Consider the following 18,632-nt stretch of genomic DNA (forward strand, 5'->3'; position numbering starts at 1 on the left):
TTTGGGGCCACTGAAGTAAAGCAGTCATGGCAGGGTTGTGCTGGTGTTAGATGAAGTCAGGTTTGGAGCAGTTCCGTTTCCCCTGCTCTGTTGCTGGTACCCTGACTAACACACCAGCTCCTTGAGCTATGGGCTGATCTAACACGCTTCCCACACCTGCGCAGCCAAGTGAGGTGAATATGCGTGCTGCTAGATGCCAGGAGGGTGCTGATGTCGAAATTCTCCCTCTCCCTTGCCACCTCCTGTCTTCTGGGCGGTGCTGCAGGAGGTGAGGCAGGGGTGGGCCGGTGGTGGTTGCTGAGGAGTGGCTGCTGTGGCCTGCCCACAGGTAAGTGATTCAGCAGCCAGTGCACACCACCCAGGTGCCCTAGAGAGGAGTTTTGGGACCCAAGACACCACCAGGTCCCAGAAACATGACCTGGAGAACTACCTCCAAAAGCTCTGCCAGGACCTGCCTCCTGCCCTCCAGCCAACCCCACGTCACTTTCCTAGGCCTCGCAGGGCCCCCGAGTCCTGCATGCCTGGTGGGAATGTGGGTCGCTGAGGGCTGCAGAAGTGAAGGCGTATTACTGGAACCATCATCTGCCCTCCCAGACACCTCTCCTCCTGTAATGTTTCAGTTCTGCACAGCCACAGAAGGCTGTGGGGGCCCAGGCTCCCCTAAGAAGTCTCCAGAGTCTTCACTGGGATCTGCCCGATTTACAATGGCAGATCATGCCTAGAGCACGTTCCTTCACTTCAGCCATTTCCTCAAGCATTCTACAACAGCTCTAAGAACTGAAGATTTGAAATTTGAACTTCCAAAGTAAATCACTGAAAGCGACCATCATTCTGGCGCACTTCGAGATACCTGCCTTGGAATGCTACTTCCCCCCCCTTCCCCCAAGAATACGTATTTGTCAGAAAATTGTAAATGGTAAGGGTGAAGTTGTATTGTAAGCTGTCACCTTGGTTTTTGGTCCAAAACGTAGAAAAAAAGCAGTAGAGGATACACTTAAGGATTCTCCCCTATGAAACATGGTAGAGATATGTCAGAACCTCCCCAGGAGCACATGGCTTCCCTTTTGAGAAAGAATTCTCCTTTCCCAACCAGAATTCTCCTTTAATGGAGTTGAACCTCCCAATCCAAGCAGAAAGGGAACCCGCCTCGTGACAGTCTCCAACTGCCGGAGGAGGTGCTTTATCAGCTAGTTGCCCTCTGCCTGCCCATGACAGTAACTGGAAACCAAACAGTTCAGACAAAACACGGTGCCTTCCTCCTCTAAGGGAAGCAGGCAAGTAGTGGGAAATTCACCTTCATTTCATCAGCGTATGAAGTCTTTTGGCCTATAAAGTACCACTGAACTGTTAAAAATGTTAAATTCTATCCTACGATGTAGCTTGAAAGCCAAAGCTTACTGTTCTGAACAGCTTCTTCCAACTGAGGAGCATCATTCTTTATAGAATTCAGCAACAGCTTGTTCATAATTAGCTTTTATTTGACTTTAATACAAAATACCATTAAAAAGATAATAAAAAAAAAAGATTAACACTACATCTTCTCATAAGTTAATTCATGGCCACATACAGTACAGGTCTTTTTATATGTATCTTCATCAATGTTTTCTTCGGGTCCATACTCATGTTCATGGATACTAGCTTCTTTCTTCCACAAACTACTCCTCACGGCACGACGGAGTTCTGATGAGAAATGTAAGAAATTTTTAAGATTTTAATAAATCTTAAATAATGGTTAATAAAACTCAAGCTAACCACCTTTCTGAGGACTACACATGACGATCTGCTTGTTGCCCGTCTTCCACAAATTTTGGGTGAGAATCTGCTATTGCAAGAACAAGCTCTGACTTGCCTTGCAATCTTCACCTCGTTTGCGTATTTTAGAGGATAAGAACTACAGTGAGACAAGATCTCACAGGAGATTTTCCATCTGGACTATGTACGTGTTGCCCACTGCCTTTTTACACGAAGCCATTCAAAGGTGTCTAAAAGGGGTAGGTGGAATGCAGAGGGAAAGTTTTTATAAAACACCCCATTGTTTTACATGACCGAGAAAGAGTACTTTTCATTCAGGTCACAGTAAGCCTCCCAAATGAGCTGGCATTCTCTCAGCTTTATGCCCAATAACGTGAGTTGCCTCTGCAGCAGCCGCAGTGAAGTCAGCGGGTTTTCAAGAAAGCACAGGCTGGCAGTTGAGCCCCAAGATATTATCCGGACGTTGCAAGGGGGTGGCAAGCATGCCTAACAGCAAAATGTAGCCCTGTTTTGAGCCAAGCCATTCAGGCTGCAAACTTGGTCACGTTAAGGCCTGTACTTGCACTGAACTCTGACATCTTGACTACAGTTTGCTGCCAGTCCTTCTGTGCACTGAACACCAACGGTCAAGACAGGGGTTATTTGCTCAGTCTCACGTTCTGCCTCCTCCAGACAATACCAATACAACCAGCTTACGCTTTCTGCCTCTGTCAATGCCGACCCAAAGTGAAGCATGGATGCTATGGCAGCACAGATGTCACGGTACGCCACAGCTCTTGCAAAGAAACAAACATGCAGTCTTTTTTAAAATTACTAGCATGTCTGTGCTGAAAGTATTTTCCATAAGTTCTACCCATTGAATACTCCTCTAAATACTTATCAGGAAAAAACAAGGATAATGAGCAGTAAAAACAGCAGGTAGGAATGCTGTGAACAGTGGGAAAAGGCATTTTCTACCTTCATTTACAGTTACTCCACCTGAAGGCAGATGTATGACAGAATCGTAACCCACTGCCACAAAAATCCATGCTCTCCACAAGTCAGAAGTAACAGGAACAATCTATTCAACTATGGCACACTCCGGGCCATACCAAAAAGTTTAAAACGCCATAATGAACCGTCGTAATTGATTTCTGTCACTTTAATCATGTCCATTGGACAACAGGGTAATTCAGGTTGGAAGGGACCTCAGACCTCCGGTCCAACCCTCCGCCCAAAATAGTCAGCTATGAGGTCAGACCAGACTGCTCCGGGCTTACCCACACAGCTCTTGAAAACCTCCATTTTGTCACACCGAGGATTTTCTAAACACTTTAATCAGATGCAGAAACAAATTCAGACAGAACTGTACGTTACTTCAGGTACTGCGGTATGTAAGTTTAACCCTTTACCTTTAACCTTCTTATCAAACTTCTTCTGTTTCATCTTCTCTCTGCTGTCACGGCGGAGTTCCTTTGCTTCTTGCAATGATTCTTCACTACCCCAGACTTCAAGAGAACGCTCGATTACCTACAGGATGGACATAAATGTGTTTCTTTTTCCCCTAAAATGATAAAAATAAACTATTCTAACTCATTTAATTTTTTCCCTACCCATACACAAGTCAACCCAATCTTGCCTCTACCTCACACCTGTCTCTTTGCTCTTGACCAGCAAACATTCCTTTCACAGTAAGAAGCAACATTGATTTTTAGTATCAGCTAGATGTAACTTACTCAGTAAAGTAAAATCCAGCTCTAATTTTGTGCATATTCCACTAAAGCAGCAAGATTCCCATAAAAGTAGCAAACAAGAAGTGACAAGAGCCCCGGAAAATCTACTTGCCTTTCCTGCTGCCTCTGAGGGCAGAGCTGTGAACACAAGGCCAGTGACAAAGGGCCACACACAACAGCAACTGCCCCATGCGTTTCAGAGTAGCACTGAAAGGCCATGCACTTCACGACTTGCAATTGTGCAAACCACTGAGGTTGTGGTCCACGAACATCTTTAAAATGCTCTCAAGCACAGACGTTTTCATGAATTTGGACCACAGCTCTTTAAAGAAAATTTACACAAGCTATGCGTAATATACTTCACTTTGACAAAATCATTCAGGAATCAGAACCGAAGTGACACCATTTTGGCTACCAAAGTTGTACAAGAGTAAAAAGAGGTCTGAAATACGCTAACAGTTTCTATACCTGTAGTTTTAAATAAAGTTTCATGTCACCCCACCGTGAATTATGAGGGTTTTTCTTCACAATGAATCTGAGAACTGGTTCCCTCTTGTCTAAGTCACAGTCTTTAAGAAGATACTCTTCTTTTGCTTCTGTCCTTGTTATAAGCTTATGTTTATCTTCAGCATCTCTGGAAGATGTAAAATAATGATGAGAAAGCTGCACCCCAAAACCACGTCTAACCACATCTAAGTCCCCATCACCTCTAACATTCCTGAAATACAGGCAGCCCTTATCCTCTCAGTTTTTATGTATGCAAGTAACTTTGGATTCCAACAATCTAGCTAAACTCCAGGATTGGCTTACAGAAATTAAGTTTAAAAATTCTCCCATTTGAGCAAACATAGACTGAGAAGCCTGTTGTTCTAGAAGGGCTTTCTTCTATTTTCTTACAAGAGGGAGTAACTGAAACTTAAAAGGACTATGAATAATTGCACCTAACCCAGATGCAATTCAAGAGGACAAAAGTACAAGCCCAACGCATGGTCGAGAGAAAGAACGTGTAATGCGAGACAGGTCAGATCACCTGAGAATATACACACTCCATATGCTTCTAGATCCCAGAAACTGATTAGCAACAGAGTGCTTGTTTCTAAATGCAAGACAGTAAGCAGAGGAACTGTAAAATAAAGACCTTAAAAGACTAACTTTTACCAGGCAGATAACGAAAAACTGTGTAACCACAGCAGCATTTATGAGTTAATGAAAAGAAATCGCATTTACGCAATCCTGACCGAAGCGTTAACTTGAATTGCTTGAGCCGGAACAATCTGCTGAACAGTAAGTGCTAACAACAGTCATCAAGGAAGTACTGCTGTAAATGTAGCTTTACTAGAATTCAAAGTTCACAGTAAAACCTAATGCGCCAAGGAGTCTCTAAACATTCAGCTACAAGAGATACTTAGTCCGAAGGAAAGCCACTCCTAAGGCTCCGAGCCCTCTCCACATCCTTTTTCCACCCACCTTACCTTCAAGAGACAGCACTTTGCCTCTAAGGACTGTGAACTGCCTACACCACATGCACACCCCTGACCACTCCCTGTAGTAAGCAGGGAAGCTCTCAGAACAAACTCCGAGCTCTGAGCTTTTTTTTTTTCCTCCTCCACCCATTCATTCTTGCACTTATGGGTGGTTGGCCGCTTCAGAGTTGGTTTCATTGCCCTGGTTATCTTGATGGCTTTTGGAGCATTTTCTGTGTTAAAGATAAGAGAGTGCATAGACTGCCTTCCGCTCAAGGTCAAACTCCTGCTCACCCTGCAGGTCAACTGGTAACCTCCCGTGGGGGATTCTGCGTTCTGCCCTTTGCCTGCCACGCTTCCAGCCCACCTGTGCTGACCAAAGTACTAACTTTACTTGGGTTAATTCACTAGGACAGCAAACACGCTCCTAATCCCCGCTCTACTTCAGTCTGTGTTCTACCAGCTTTTTGAATAGCTCTAGTCTGCAACCAGACATTAATTTCCATGCTGACAAACACACTGACTGCTCTCAAGACATTGTGTTTCCACAATGTTATGTAAAAATCTACTGATGTCCCCTATCCTAAGACAGGCTCACGAGACAATGCTGCTGTTCTTCACTTCCATAATGGAAAATACAGATTATCACTCAACTTCCATTTATTTTTTCAGTAGGTACTAAGTTACTGAAAAAACATCTCTTTGCTGACAGCCTTTTTAATTGAACAGAATGATTGTAATTAACTAAATTACAGCCAGCAACCTTCACATAAAATGAAGCTTCCCTCTCCTGATTATTTGTAATACCTGCAATTATCACATGTTGCCCAATCAAAGTGCTGCATAAGGTAGGAATCCATGAATTCTTTGCCACAGTCTCCACAGATGAGATAGTCAAATTCTAGTACAGGTGCTAATGGAAAGAAATTTTTTTTTTTTAAGGAACTAACACTTTAAAAACAAGCATCTGGAATTGGTATTACAGGCAATTTTACTAGAATTTACATTATAGTTCTTATAGTATTCGTTACAGACTAGTTTTACTTCTCTATTGAAGTTTTCCGGAAAGATACAGTACAAATTCAAACCCATTATCATGCAATCCCATCTCTGCTGGTATATTCCTGTTCTTGCTGGAAGGTTCACTGTATTAAGTATTGGATTTCAACATTCAAATGCACACATTTGTTTCAACTTAGCCATTGTTAAAAAAAAAAAATTGTCCGCATTTCCCCATAAAGTGCTTCATATCCCCTCCTACGGTTTCCTCCCTTCTGGCCCTCCAAAATACGTCCTGATTTACAGAGGACGTGCAGGCAGGAACAGGAGGAAGCAGAGAAGGGGATGCAGTGTGAAGAGTGTGGCTAGAGCAGGAAGCAGTACAGGAGCTGCACTGGCATCATAGTCCTCTCAGCTCTGCTCCAGTTTTTTCCCTAGCTCAGCCACACCTGCCTCTCCCTAAACGAGCTCAGCGGAGGCCTGGGGCAGTTGGCAAGGCTCTTGTCTATTCCAGCCGGCAGAAATGGAGGTGGATGGCCAGAGAGCTGCTAGGAGTGGAATGGGGATGGAGCTCCACTACAATCCTCTCCCCAAGCCCTCTCAGCACTGCTCCAAGCCCAGACTCATCCCAGTGCCGGCCATGACTTCTGGCCACATCTTCGCCGGGCAGATCACCTCCAGCGTCATCGCCATCTGCTTTATGTTCCATGTGACACTGAGAAACACCGATTCAGGTAACGCAGCTATAAGGAACAGTCCTTTAACAGTAACATTGTAATTCTAGCAGAAAATTAACATTTTTATACAGTTTCACGAGCTGAAAGTGGGTTAATGCTGCAGAATATTAACAATACCTGAAACAGAAGATTAATGCTTGACATGCAGCACCATACATTTTTAATTGCATTTGCATTTAGAGCAGATTCGATCTAGCAAAGACGACATTTTATGCCAATTCAGCCCCACTAGCGACAGTAGGATGCTCAGTACTTCACATAGCCATGCTCTTACATCACATTTCATCATTTAAGGCAGTACTCCCGAGCATAAAGACATTTTATTAAGACAATGACATTATGAATTACACAGCAAAAATACCCCCAGTGCAAAGGCATCCCAGATCTACTTAATTTATTATTAAAACGTTAGCCCCTCAAGAGAAGTAGGACTGCTAGTTGTTTACACTCTTAATGAAATCTGGTGGTGATTTCTAACAAAGAGATACACTGCACCAACAGCCCTGCAGCTGATTCAGAGCAGAACAAAGCAAGACAAAGACAATCCCAGAGAAGAAAGTGAATCTATTTTGGGATCCGTACTTCTCCATTTGCTTTTTGGAGGGAGGATATCGCAAGCCAATATGTCGAAATCCTCCACCAAACGATCAGCAACTTGGCGTCAGTACGTTTTATAACGACAAAAGCTGGCACTGCAGCAGTGCTCTGATCGTGGCATAAACGGTATCAACCTCAAAATTCCCAGAACCGACGAAGCCGCGCAGATTTACACTTATTTTGGTCTTAAAATTAAAATTCCCGAAAGAAATAGGGAAATAACCTTTATCGGGGAAAAAGTAAAAAAACTGCTATACCAAAGCGCACCGACTGCGTCCCACTTCCGCGGCTTAGAATTCTTCATTTTTAATTACCGCGTATTTGCTAGCCGCTTTAATGCTGAAAGAATCGGACGCGCCAGAAATCGTGCACGTCCAGAAAGACGCGTTGGGAGGAAGAAGGGGGGGGGGAGGGGGGAAGGGAGGGGGTGGAGAGGAAGAAAGGGGAGGAAAAAAAAAGCCCGGGAAAAAAAAAAAAAAAGGCGCCCAACCCGCCCTGCCCGCTCAGCCCGAACCCGGCTCACTGCCGCCCCCGCGCCTTCCTGCCCTCCCCCGCCAGCTCCACGCACACGGCACCGCCTCCTCCCGGCGCCCCAGCCGCCTCTTTCCTGCACGGCTCACTCGAGTTTTTTTTACCGGGGGGATGCACGATGTTCTCGGCGGCGCCGGGCTCTTCCTCCTCCTCCTCCTCCAGGAAGAAGCCCCCTCCCGTGTCGACGACCTTGGGGGGGGCCCGCGCCCGCACGCCGCCTGCGGAAGACAAACGAGACGCCGCGTTAGCGCCGCGGCGGGAGCCGCCGCCGGCAGGGGGCGCGCGCGCGCTCCCCCGCGGCGCGAGGCGGGGGGCCGCGGCGCGCGCGCGCGCGAGGGCCCCCCCCTCCCCCCACGTGGGGGGAGGGGGGGCCCCCTCGCGCGCCGCGGCGGCTTCTCCCCCCCCCCCCCCCCCCTTCCCGCTCCCCTTCCCCCTCCCCGCCGCCCCCGCCGCCTCGCGCCCAAAGGCGGCGCGGCGTGTCCCCGTCCGTCCCCCCCCGTCCCCCCCGGAAAGGAAAAGGGCGCGGGGAGCCGCCCGGCGAGGCCGGGCCCGTCCGCCGCCGCCGCCATCCGACCTGCGGCAGGGTAGGGCCGGGCCGCCAGCCGCGCCTGCCGCAGTGCCAGCGCCCGCTGCCGGTTCCGCTCGATCTTCGCCAGCGCCGCCGCCGAGAGGGGCGGCCGCTCGCCCGCCGCGGCCGAAGCCTCCTCCTGCTCCTCCTCAGCCGGGGCCGGGGCCGCGCCCGCCATGGCGGCGGCGGAGCCGCGGAGCCCCGCGGATCCCCCCCGCTCCGGCAGCGGCGACTCGCCCTTCCCCTCGCCGAGCCGCCGCCGCACTGCGCCTGCGCAGAGAGGGAGGCGGGGGAGGGGGCGAAAGGGGCGAGGCCCCCCGCGCAGGCGCGCAGCCGCCGCCTCGCCTCCCCGCACCGCCACGGCGGGCTCCGCCCCGCCGCCGCGCGGGGGGTGCCGGGAAGCGGGGGGGGAGGGGGCGCGCGGGGCCCGGCGGGGCGGGGGCCGCGGCCTGCGTGGCGCCCGGCCACGGGGGGCGGGGGACGCCCCCCGGCCCGAGGGGGCACGGCCGGGGGGGGGGGGGCCGACCGCGCCGGGGCCGAGGCTTTCGGTCCGGCGGAGCGGGGGGGGGGGGGGGGAGGGGAGCCGATGACCCTGCGATTTCCGCGCTGGGCCGCGTGTGCCGTTTCGAGCGCTTTCTGCACCAACCTTCGCTTCAGGCGTGAGCAACCCCGTGGAGAAAAAAAAAAACCCACCCACCACCGCCCCGTACGGCAGGAATTCCTTCACAGCGTCACCCAGCGAGCGCCCCTTTTGTCCGCGAAACCCAGCCCGGCCTGCATTTCCGCACCCGAGTGCGGGCATGTGGCGGCCTCGGCGTGGCCCTGCCAGCGTCCCGCGGAGTGCTTTTACGGGCTGGATGCGGCAACGCCCGCCGGCCGGGGAGCCCCGGGCGAGCGCGGGGCCCGGCAGCCTGCGGCGGGCCCGGGCTCCCTCAGGGGTGCCCGGGCCTCTCTCCTCCCTGAAAAGGGCGCAGCTCTGGCTGCTCGGGGGGAAGTCGGTCTGCTTTCGCCCGAGCCGCGGGGCGGGCGGTCGTACCGCACCTGGGTGGGCCTGCCAGAGCAGCTTCCACCGCGTTCCCTTTCCTGAAAAAGATTCTTCGCTAGCGCCATGGCTGTTCGCAGCCCTGGGGGATCCAAACCGCGCTCGGCACGGGGACCGAGAGCTTTCTTACCCAAATCCCCGTCGCTACCTTTTCTGGTCGCGCGTGATCCACGCGCAGAGAGCAAAGGGAGGATAAATGGAGCCTGTAGCCTGCCTTACTGATGAGATACGCGTAAATGGCTTTGTCATGCAAATGTGGCTCTAAAGCACTTTCATATAAAGCCAGCTTAATGCTGAAGAGCCGGTGAAACCCGCTTGTCCGTTAGTGCCTGCCCTGTCCTTGAAGCAATGGAAATGAAGACGTTGGTACAGATGTTTGCTCCCTGCCTCCATAGCGAATTGGTATGACCTTACGGCACAGAAAGAAGTCTTCCTCCCCCGAAGGTCTCTCTCTTCCATGAAACTAATTTAATTTCCTGCCAACCCTCCCCTGCTGCCCTCAGAATATATCCCTAGTGCCTCTCTGTTCCAGTCCTAACTACCCACAGTAATTACCTGCATAGTCTGTGTTTCTGCTGTGTCGGAAAACATTTTCTTTTTAGCATGTCGTCCGTGCTTGGTATTAACTTTCAACAAGAGCCAGCAGAGTGTGCTGTAAACGCTGCGAAAAGAACATCCTGCTTCTGGGAAATTTTTTTTTTTTTATATATACATATATTTAAACGCAGATGAAGACATTTTAAGTGGTTCAAATATTTGCATGAGTGGTAGGTAGTTCCTCCCGTCAACTAAAATACTTCTCTTGTCACAGATCACAGAACCTCTTCCTTAAAACTTAATAACCAAGTCATACTAAACTGTCCACTTTCAGCAAGATTGCTTTTCAGTGTTTGTATAAAGCTGGAAAAGTGCCACAATGAACATGTCCAACTGCCTTTCACAGTCAAAGAGAAGAGTCTATAACACAAGGTATTTAATAGATTAAAATATAAATTGTAATCCTGGCCTACAGGAAGCAGCTTATGGAATGGTACCATGTGAGCGTACATTTCTCCAACCTCATTACTCTCTCCTTTGGACTGACTGATGGTGGACTTCCAAAGAGATGAATAAATATATTACAAGTAAGTAAAATAAAAGTGGTTTGAAGCAAAGTGTTTACTAGATGACTTGGAAATGGAATTGTTTGCTTGAAAAGCAAGCGCACGTATGCTTGGATTCCTTATTTATTCTGATGTCACTCTTTTCTCCCTTGTTCTGTAGGAGTAGAAATTTAGGAAAGAGTGAACTTTTGAGTTGTGCTTGGGGGTTAACAAATAGTTCTGTATCATTCACAAACCAAAACTGCGTTAAAGTAAGTCAAGTTTGGGACCCTGCGTAAGGGTTTTAAGGGCAGAAGGACATTGTTGTTATGCAACCAAACGGGAATTAGGATTAAAAGGAAATCAGAAGATATAAACAAAAGCAAATTCAGAGGCAAGGCACTTGGACAAAATTGGCTGTGGGCCGCAACTATCCATGCAATGCAGCTAGTGCTTTATTAAGTGAAACTGTTTTAGAAACATACACTAGAGTTTTTTTCTTTTTCTCAGGGTCAATCTGACCGGACAATCACAGCAGAATGTTCTCCCCAGCTCTGCTTCCGACCAGAATGAATCAAATACACTGCTCCTAATTTTCATGGTCATGAGAAGGTAATAAAACTAATAGTTATGCATTAGCAAGGGGTTACAAACTATCTCTTATGCACTCCTCCGGTCATGCGATAATACTCATGTTTAATATTAAACACACATGGCTTAATGGGTGCACATTAGTTAATAATCATAATGGTATCTGTGTTTTAGAGAGTTCTTCAGGGGCTGTATGCCAAGTAATACTTGGTATTACTGCTGGTAGCCATGTTTTAAAAAGTAGCTGTCATTAATTGGCAAGTGTAGACATGCATTACTTCATAGCTACAGAGAACAGCATCAGTGAGTAGTTGAGTGCAGGGAGGCAGCTAAGCAGTGCTTGTCAACTCATCACTCCCTTGGAGAAAAGGGTGAGCAGCAAGATGAGAATGTTTGCCGACTATACAAAACTTTTTTAAGTTAGCAGGGGTGAGGGTCATCTGTAAAGAATTGTGGGTGACTAGTCAGTAGAAAGGTAGATTAAATACAGGGTAGATAAATGCAAGATGATGCATGTGTGGAAACCTAGTCCCGACTTTACATAAACAACAGCAATATTTGAATTGGTTGCTGCCACTCAGGAGTGAGACTTTGAGTATGTGTGGCCTGCATAAACACCAGCTTGGTGTTTGGAAAAGCAAGGCACGTTTTAAGGAAAAGGACAGAGAAGAAAACAGGGAACATATTTATGGCACTCCACAAATCTGCGGTGAGCTCGCACCATGAGCACTATGCCCGGTTGTGTTTCCTGCTTCTTAGAAAGGAAATACTAGAACTGGAAAAGGATAACAAGGATGCTCCACTGTCTGGCTTCGTGTCCCTTGAAAGGAACAATTGAGTAGGCTTGGAGTTTTCACTCGAAAAAAAATACTTAGGATATGCCTCAGGCCTAAGTCACTTCCTAAGTAACTTGGAGAGGGTGGATGGCAATTGACTTTTTGGGTACAAACCATCAGATTTGCAGTAGTTGGGAGCCAGGCTCTAAACAAACAAGAGGAGATGGTTCTTCACGCAGTGACATGGGGGTGGATGTGTGCAGTGCCTTTCTGAATGGCACACTGGGTACAGGGTGTTTCTCTGGGGTGCAGGGGAGATTGGCCAAGTATTTGGAAGAGGGCTGTGTTGAGAGTTAGTGAACAAACACCCCCTCAGGCTCAGGAAATCCCCAGAGCTGAAAGCAGTTGGAGGCTGTAGGAGTGTTGCAAAGGAGGTATCGTATATTTGCCTTGTTTTTCCTCTTCCCTTGATGTTTGTCTGTGGCCTGTGGTGGAAACAGGATGTTGGACTGAATGGCTTCTTCATCCGAGGCAGTATGCCTCTTCCTCTGTATTGACGGAGAATCATGCTGTAACTGATACTTAAACACCTGGAGCCAAATAATAGCAAGTAAGCCTGTGTGATGGGGTCTTTCAAAGCAGATTCAATGTTAATCTGTTAACCAGGAGTTACTTACAGAGCAGCTGCTGTGCTGTGTATTTCCATTTTGCCTCATGATATACTTATTTCTATGTGTCCACAAAGTCTTAATAGCAATCTGCATAGTTGCATTGCAGTTGCATACCTACAACCAAACCATCTTTTTGTCCTTCCTCAGTAAAAGTATTTGTTCTATGAGAAACAGATCTAATGAAGTCTTACTTTTCTATGGGTTTGTCTTTTGAAGGGAGTGGCTGTGGAGAAAAATCTCTTTACTGCTCTCGCCCCTCTCCCCCTCTCTCTCTCCCCCCCCCCCCATCTCGGTTTGACGGTTCAGATGGTAGCATCAATTTTAGCCACATTTGAATTCTGTAGCCAGCAACTGACCAGCCAATACACACAGGCTGTTGGCTGCTGCCTCTTAGCATGACTAAGGCATTGGATTTTGTCCAATGACTTCAAATGCTTTTATGGGAGAGAACAGTTCAATGGCATCCTTAAGGATGTAAGGCAAAAAATACCATTCCCTTTGCGATTATATTTCCATCGGGTTTTTAGTTTGATATACCCATTTCTTACGTTACCTTAAATAAATAAATGGCAGAGTATTACTGGCTTCTCGGTGAAAAAGAAGCATGTGACCTATGAAAAACGAAGGGAACTTGTTAAAACTGGAGAGTGCACCTGCTTGGATTTGTATGTTCTCTTTCTGAATTCACCTATGCCATAGCTCATGGATCAGAGATATGCAGTGAATCATCCTGCTGGACAGAATGGGACACGCAGAGTAAATTAAGTTTGTCATCTCTCTGTGAGATTTTCTCATTTGCTCACTACCTGTAGGAGGGGATTTTCATAGTAATGTGACCTGTCTTCACGCTCCATTTATCATCTCCCAATTGATGTATATAATCTTGGTTGAACAGATAGATAATGGAGGAAACACGTAAAGTGTTGAATGCTTGAGCAACAGATCTGAAAAGAACAGGTAGGCAAGAATTGAAGTGCAAATGTTTAAAGACAAAAATTGGCATTCTTCCCTGACAGGAGATCTTAATGCAAGTTTGTTATTATTTTCTTGTTACAGAAGATGACAGAATGTGAAATTACAATGTAAATCTCTTCTATTTGCTAGCATTGTACATGACTTTTCTGTTTTATTACTTTTACTGAATAGGACTTTAATATGTTTGCTTATAGTATCAATAGAAAACACTGGTTTCACATCTGTGAACAGGAAAATGTCAAGGCATGATGAAAAAATGCTGCTTTTTACTGTTTCAGAGATTGCCACAAAGCTGACTGCACACTTTTGTTGTTGATTTCCAGAAAGAAATCCTCTTGCACTATTTTACCAGGAAAATCATCTTTCTCCTCCCTGCACATAAAGCATGAGAAACTGTGGCAAAACAACAAACATGTTCTATAACTGCAGCATAGCAGCCTTTGACAATTTGGTATCTTCAATACAAAGAATAAAAACCTTGTAGGAAAGTAGGAAACTATGTATTTTTTTCTGAAACTAAGGTAGTGGGAGGTTTTTCTTGCCCTACCAATGGCTGGTAGAGGAGATGCTGTGGAAATGGGTTTGAAGACCTGTCTCAACTGTCATGAAATCAAACTCTTCAGGTTTTGGGGGGGGGGGGGCGGTTCCAAATGTGCAAGGCTTGTCATGTGTAGGGATATTCGCATATCAGGTAAAAGGGATGTGTGCATTGGCAGATTTTTTTCCCTCTCTCAATATTCCTGTCTGGCCAGTTATTTAATCCGTGCAGGAACCTTTCTTGTAGCAACTTAAAAACATTAAGAAACTTTGCCTAATGCTTTAGTCACTTTTTCTTTCTATTAAGAGGATCTTGGGCATTTCTGAGACAGAAAATCAGTACATCATCTATTATACTAATCTCTGAGACATGAGATCTAGCTGTATTGATGGTGAAAGGCTCCAGAGCATTCTGGAGACGTGTAAAATTCTGGTCTTCCTGAAGTATTTAAGGAGATTGAGAATGTAAGTATTTAAAAAGAAATTCTTCAAATTTCTGCTTTATATCATTCAATGTATTATACCTTTTTTTTTTTTAAACCATACCATAAAGAGATTCTTTTTATGATTGCTTCCAAGTCAGCCTGACTTGTTCCTGTGTGCAGAGTAGCTGGAACAGAAAACCGTAAAACAGCTGACAAAGTCTGCTGTTGCAAGAAAATCATGTCCCAGTTACCAGGATTTAAGCAAGATGTGTCTCTTCCGGTACTTGCAGATCTCTGCAAAACATTTTGGTACCGTTGTCCACAGGTTTGATCAGATCTCTCTTCAGAATTCGGTTGCCTAATGTTAGCTGCAAATGTGTGATGAGAAGTTCATCTTACAGTGCAGGCCGCATGCACCTCCAGGTCCCTGTCCTGCTCTTCAGGACGGATGCCACCAGGAACCGTGGCCAGTTCAGTGCGTTGAAGCACAGGAGGAGAAGGAGGATGTGGAATTGATCTTAGTGACTGGACCATGCACTTCAGGTTCACACCAACCTACCTGTGAGGGAAATATGGAGCCAACATATGGCTTAAGCCTCCTAGGAATGCAGGACCAGTGGGAGGTGCTTCTGAGGGACTATGCCATGCACAGCGTATGAATCTTGAACATAATCGGAATGTATCCTCTCAGCATGACCAGAAAATAGTTTCTGATCAGGGTCTTCACTTGCTACCTGGATTCCTTCAGTTATTTGATATTGTTGTCTTAGTTTTGTGGTTTTTTTTCCCTAGGGGAAACCGTGGCTTTGCCTGGCCAGAAAGAGTAGCAGTGACCATAGCAATTTAACATGCAACATGAATTGATGTCTTTCTTGGAACAGGGAAAAAGGGGTTCCAAAGGTGTTAATACCTCTGATTTAGTTGAAACTGTTCATGAGTGAAGGAAAATTAAAAGATTTCCTGATGCCCCTAACTCCTTTCTTACAGGTTTGAGACATATACTACATTCCTATCTTACCTCCCCTTCATCCAAATGTTCCTGGTTAATCTGTTCAAATCAAACTCTTGCACAGCAGCTGCAAGGTAAGCCAGATCCTCCCATTTATTTTTGAGGTTGGTTTGTTCTCTTTCAGAATTGGTTTTCTTTGCAGTGTAGGTACGCTGAGCTTTGCCATTTGCTGGAACCCTTTTTCTGAAAAGCGTGGTATGTCCAGTTACTGCTTAGAGCTTGGGAATTAATTTGTGAAGGAAAATAAAAAGGGAAAAAAAAGAGTTTTTTCTCTTCCTGACCAGGTTTGGGATCTAGTTAGTGATCTAGTGACATGGCACTTTTGTTGCAGGAGACTGCACTTCCTTGGTTTTCGCTCAGCCGGAGCTTTAATTACAACAGAGGTCAAAGGCTCCCTCTTTTCAGCATCCTCTCTGAATTTGGAGACAATGAAATGGTTCACCATTGAGTGAAAATATCCTCACCTGCCTAGAAAAGCATCCTGCCTAGCATCTGGCTGTTGCCTGGTTGGAGACCTGACACGCAGCTGCAAGCCGTTGCAGCTGATGCACCACCGGTGCAGTCCCATGCCGGGAGGGATGTGTTACTTTTTCGTGAGTCTGGATGTGCTCTGTCTCTCTAGGGTGTGCCAGCGTGGTTAGTGTTAAACTCAATCAGCTTGGATTTTGATCTGTCAAAGTTTGGATCTTCCTCAAGTCACATTTTTTCACTTCTTGTTTTTCCAGTTTTGGTGTTTTTTGTGTTTTTTTTCCCTGAGATTTGCAGGAAGTTCTGAATGTTGCACATTTTCCTAGGTTATGTTTGAGGTATTTTTATGACTTTCAACTCTTTTTTTTTTTTTTTCTTTTCTGAGAAAGCAAGAAAACCAGAGTTGGTGAAGTCCCAGCAACATCTCATGGATTCATTAACTCTTACCTTGGTGTCTACCAAAGTCTGAAAGTGCCGGTACAAATCACCTCAAACATCCATGGACTTGGACCGTTTATCTGCACGAACCACTCCATCTCTTCTCTGAGCAATGTAATTTCTCATGGTGCATTCAAAAGCACTGGAATGCTTTATCCCAATTTCTTTATTTTCTGAGTCTGTCCCTCCTGTTGTCCACAGGAGTGGTCTTCTGGAACATTTTAGTGCTGTGATGTACAACCTCAGTTTCTGCCCTAATACCCTGATAATTTAAATACTTTCCTTTCTTTTCTTTCATCATTTCATTAATTCACTTGATGCTGTGAAACTTGCTTTCTTGCTACTTCTTACCTTTCCCAAAGTGATTGCTCAGAATTACACACTGCAGCAAACTTCTATACAACATAAAATCATCTTAACTTAGGCAGAATCCTGGTTGCAAAGTTCCTCACACAGGATATCAGTTCTCTTGACTCGTCTGTTTACGTGGCAAATGCCAGAGGACTCACCCAGTAAGTAGTATGCTTGTGTGGTAGCAGATAACAAGAACTTTACTTACTAACTTAATCATGCAATACAACAATTAAATGAAGACCAGTGTGATACTAGTATGATATGGCAAATTCTTGTGCTGTGGTACATGTCTAGGAGGTGTGTTTGGAAATTAAATGCAGACAAAGCATGCTTGCTGGCTACTTGGCATTCAAGCTATTCTTCCTAATCTTTTGCTTCTGGAAAGACTCAATCCATCTGTCCCTTACCTTTGACAGTTTCCGATGCCATAACTCCTGCTTAGTCTAACTAAAGCTAACTTGACTGAAGCTGCCAGTAAGTTACTCATACATTCCAGCCTAGTACTTGTGTTCTGATTCTGTTTTTATGTTTAATGATTTTCAGATGCTAATTTCTATATTATCTTACAGTGAATTCTATACTTGGGCATCTTTGAAAAGTTATGATTAAATGGGAAGTCTACATGTTCCATGATTGCTCCAGAGAACTGCAATGGATCTGTAAAGATCAGTAAATCATGACTCCCTTTACAGTAGCCACATTGCTTTCTTCTCAACAGATCATCTTTATGCAGCTGTACATTAATTCCATTCTCTGTTATAGTTTCTACTAAGGTCTCTGGTATGGAGACCAAACTTACTGCTCTGTCATTTTTTTATATCCTTCCTGAGGGTTTCCTTGACAATTTTGAAAATTGCAAATAGGAGAATTATTTTGCCCTAAGCTACAGAAAGTGTTAAAATATTTTTATTAAATGCATAGCATTTTTGGTGAATAAACAAGATAAAACCTTGCAGTTGTGTCTGTTGGACTGATATAGCATGAATAACATACAGCATATTCACGTGCATATTTTAATAAACTTTATGTGTACCCTGTTTGCATGAGAAAGCAGATACACTAACGGCTTACTTACAAAGGTTTAATTAATATCTGTGACAATGACCACTAGAGGGTGCTCTTATCACTGTTCCATGAATGCCGTTGGACTTTCATCCGCAGAGCTAATGGGACAACTGATTTTAACACTATGAAGATTTAAGTGAATTCGTAATAAGTGGAATATTGCTAAATTATTTGAAATCAGCCATAATGCTTGGTTGTATAATCCCCACCCAAATACGCTTTCCTCTAACTTGACACTAAGCCAGACAATATCTTCAGTTACGCAGCTTCACTTTAATGCATTGTGGTTTTTTACATTAACACAGCTGTAAGAATAGCAAGAATTTTCGTTTACGTTAGTTATAAGACTCACACCTACAAAGTACATATTAAAATGTTTCATATTTGATACAAAAGTCAATAGCTGTTTTCCAAAAAGAAAAAGAATTTCAGTGTTTGGTGCTGCAAATACAGCGGTAAAGTTTTTGCTCTGGATGACCTGCAAAAGGACTTGATTTTGCTTTCCATCTTGTTAGTGATTTATTCAGTGAAGCTGGACAAGTAACTTACTGCTCTGTTTTCAAAGACACCTCATTTTCCACGTCCCAGAATTTATCATTTTTGGTGAGTTTTATGCCTTTGTTTGCTGGTGTGTAAAATGAGAGTGTATCCATCTTGGTTTTAAAATGCCACTTACATTCCTAACAGAGAGTGGATGCAATGTTGGAGCAGCATTTCCCACTTGACTGCCAGTTAGTGAAGTACGTGTGTTAAACATGATTCAGTACACAGGTAAGCCACTCGGCTAACCTGGCTTCAAATGCGATGATCAGACTGCTGTATTTGCACACACATCACTAA

The 18,632-nt window shown here is 45.4% G+C and overlaps 1 protein-coding gene across 1 annotated transcript; it reads right to left on the minus strand.

Moving 5' to 3' along the window:
• Nucleotides 1–1,455: 1,455 nt before the first annotated feature.
• XPA (XPA, DNA damage recognition and repair factor) lies at nt 1,456–8,595 on the minus strand. The gene is made up of 6 exons (XM_076361836.1): nt 8,366–8,595; nt 7,896–8,009; nt 5,735–5,840; nt 3,933–4,098; nt 3,144–3,261; nt 1,456–1,680 (listed from the first exon to the last, which is right to left on the minus strand). Exons 1-6 carry the CDS (start codon nt 8,535–8,537, stop codon nt 1,532–1,534), a joined length of 825 nt encoding a protein of 274 aa, XP_076217951.1. The 5' UTR covers nt 8,538–8,595; the 3' UTR covers nt 1,456–1,531.
• Nucleotides 8,596–18,632: the final 10,037 nt, after the last annotated feature.

The sequence above is a fragment of the Aptenodytes patagonicus genome, chromosome Z, assembly GCF_965638725.1.
Source record: "Aptenodytes patagonicus chromosome Z, bAptPat1.pri.cur, whole genome shotgun sequence".
NCBI classification, from domain to species: domain Eukaryota; kingdom Metazoa; phylum Chordata; class Aves; order Sphenisciformes; family Spheniscidae; genus Aptenodytes; species Aptenodytes patagonicus.

What these genes read in the sequence shown, in the direction of transcription:
- XPA (XM_076361836.1), bottom strand. Translation starts at nt 8,537, where the DNA reads ATGGCGGGCGCGGCCCCGGCCCCGGCTGAGGAGGAGCAGGAGGAGGCT. An exon ending in GAACATCGTGCATCCCCCCG is followed by an intron (nt 5,841 to 7,895) that starts GTAAAAAAAACT and finishes TCTTTCCATTAG; the next exon opens with CACCTGTACTAGAATTTGAC. An exon ending in GTTTGATAAGAAGGTTAAAG is followed by an intron (nt 1,681 to 3,143) that starts GTAAAGGGTTAA and finishes ATTTCTCATCAG; the next exon opens with AACTCCGTCGTGCCGTGAGG.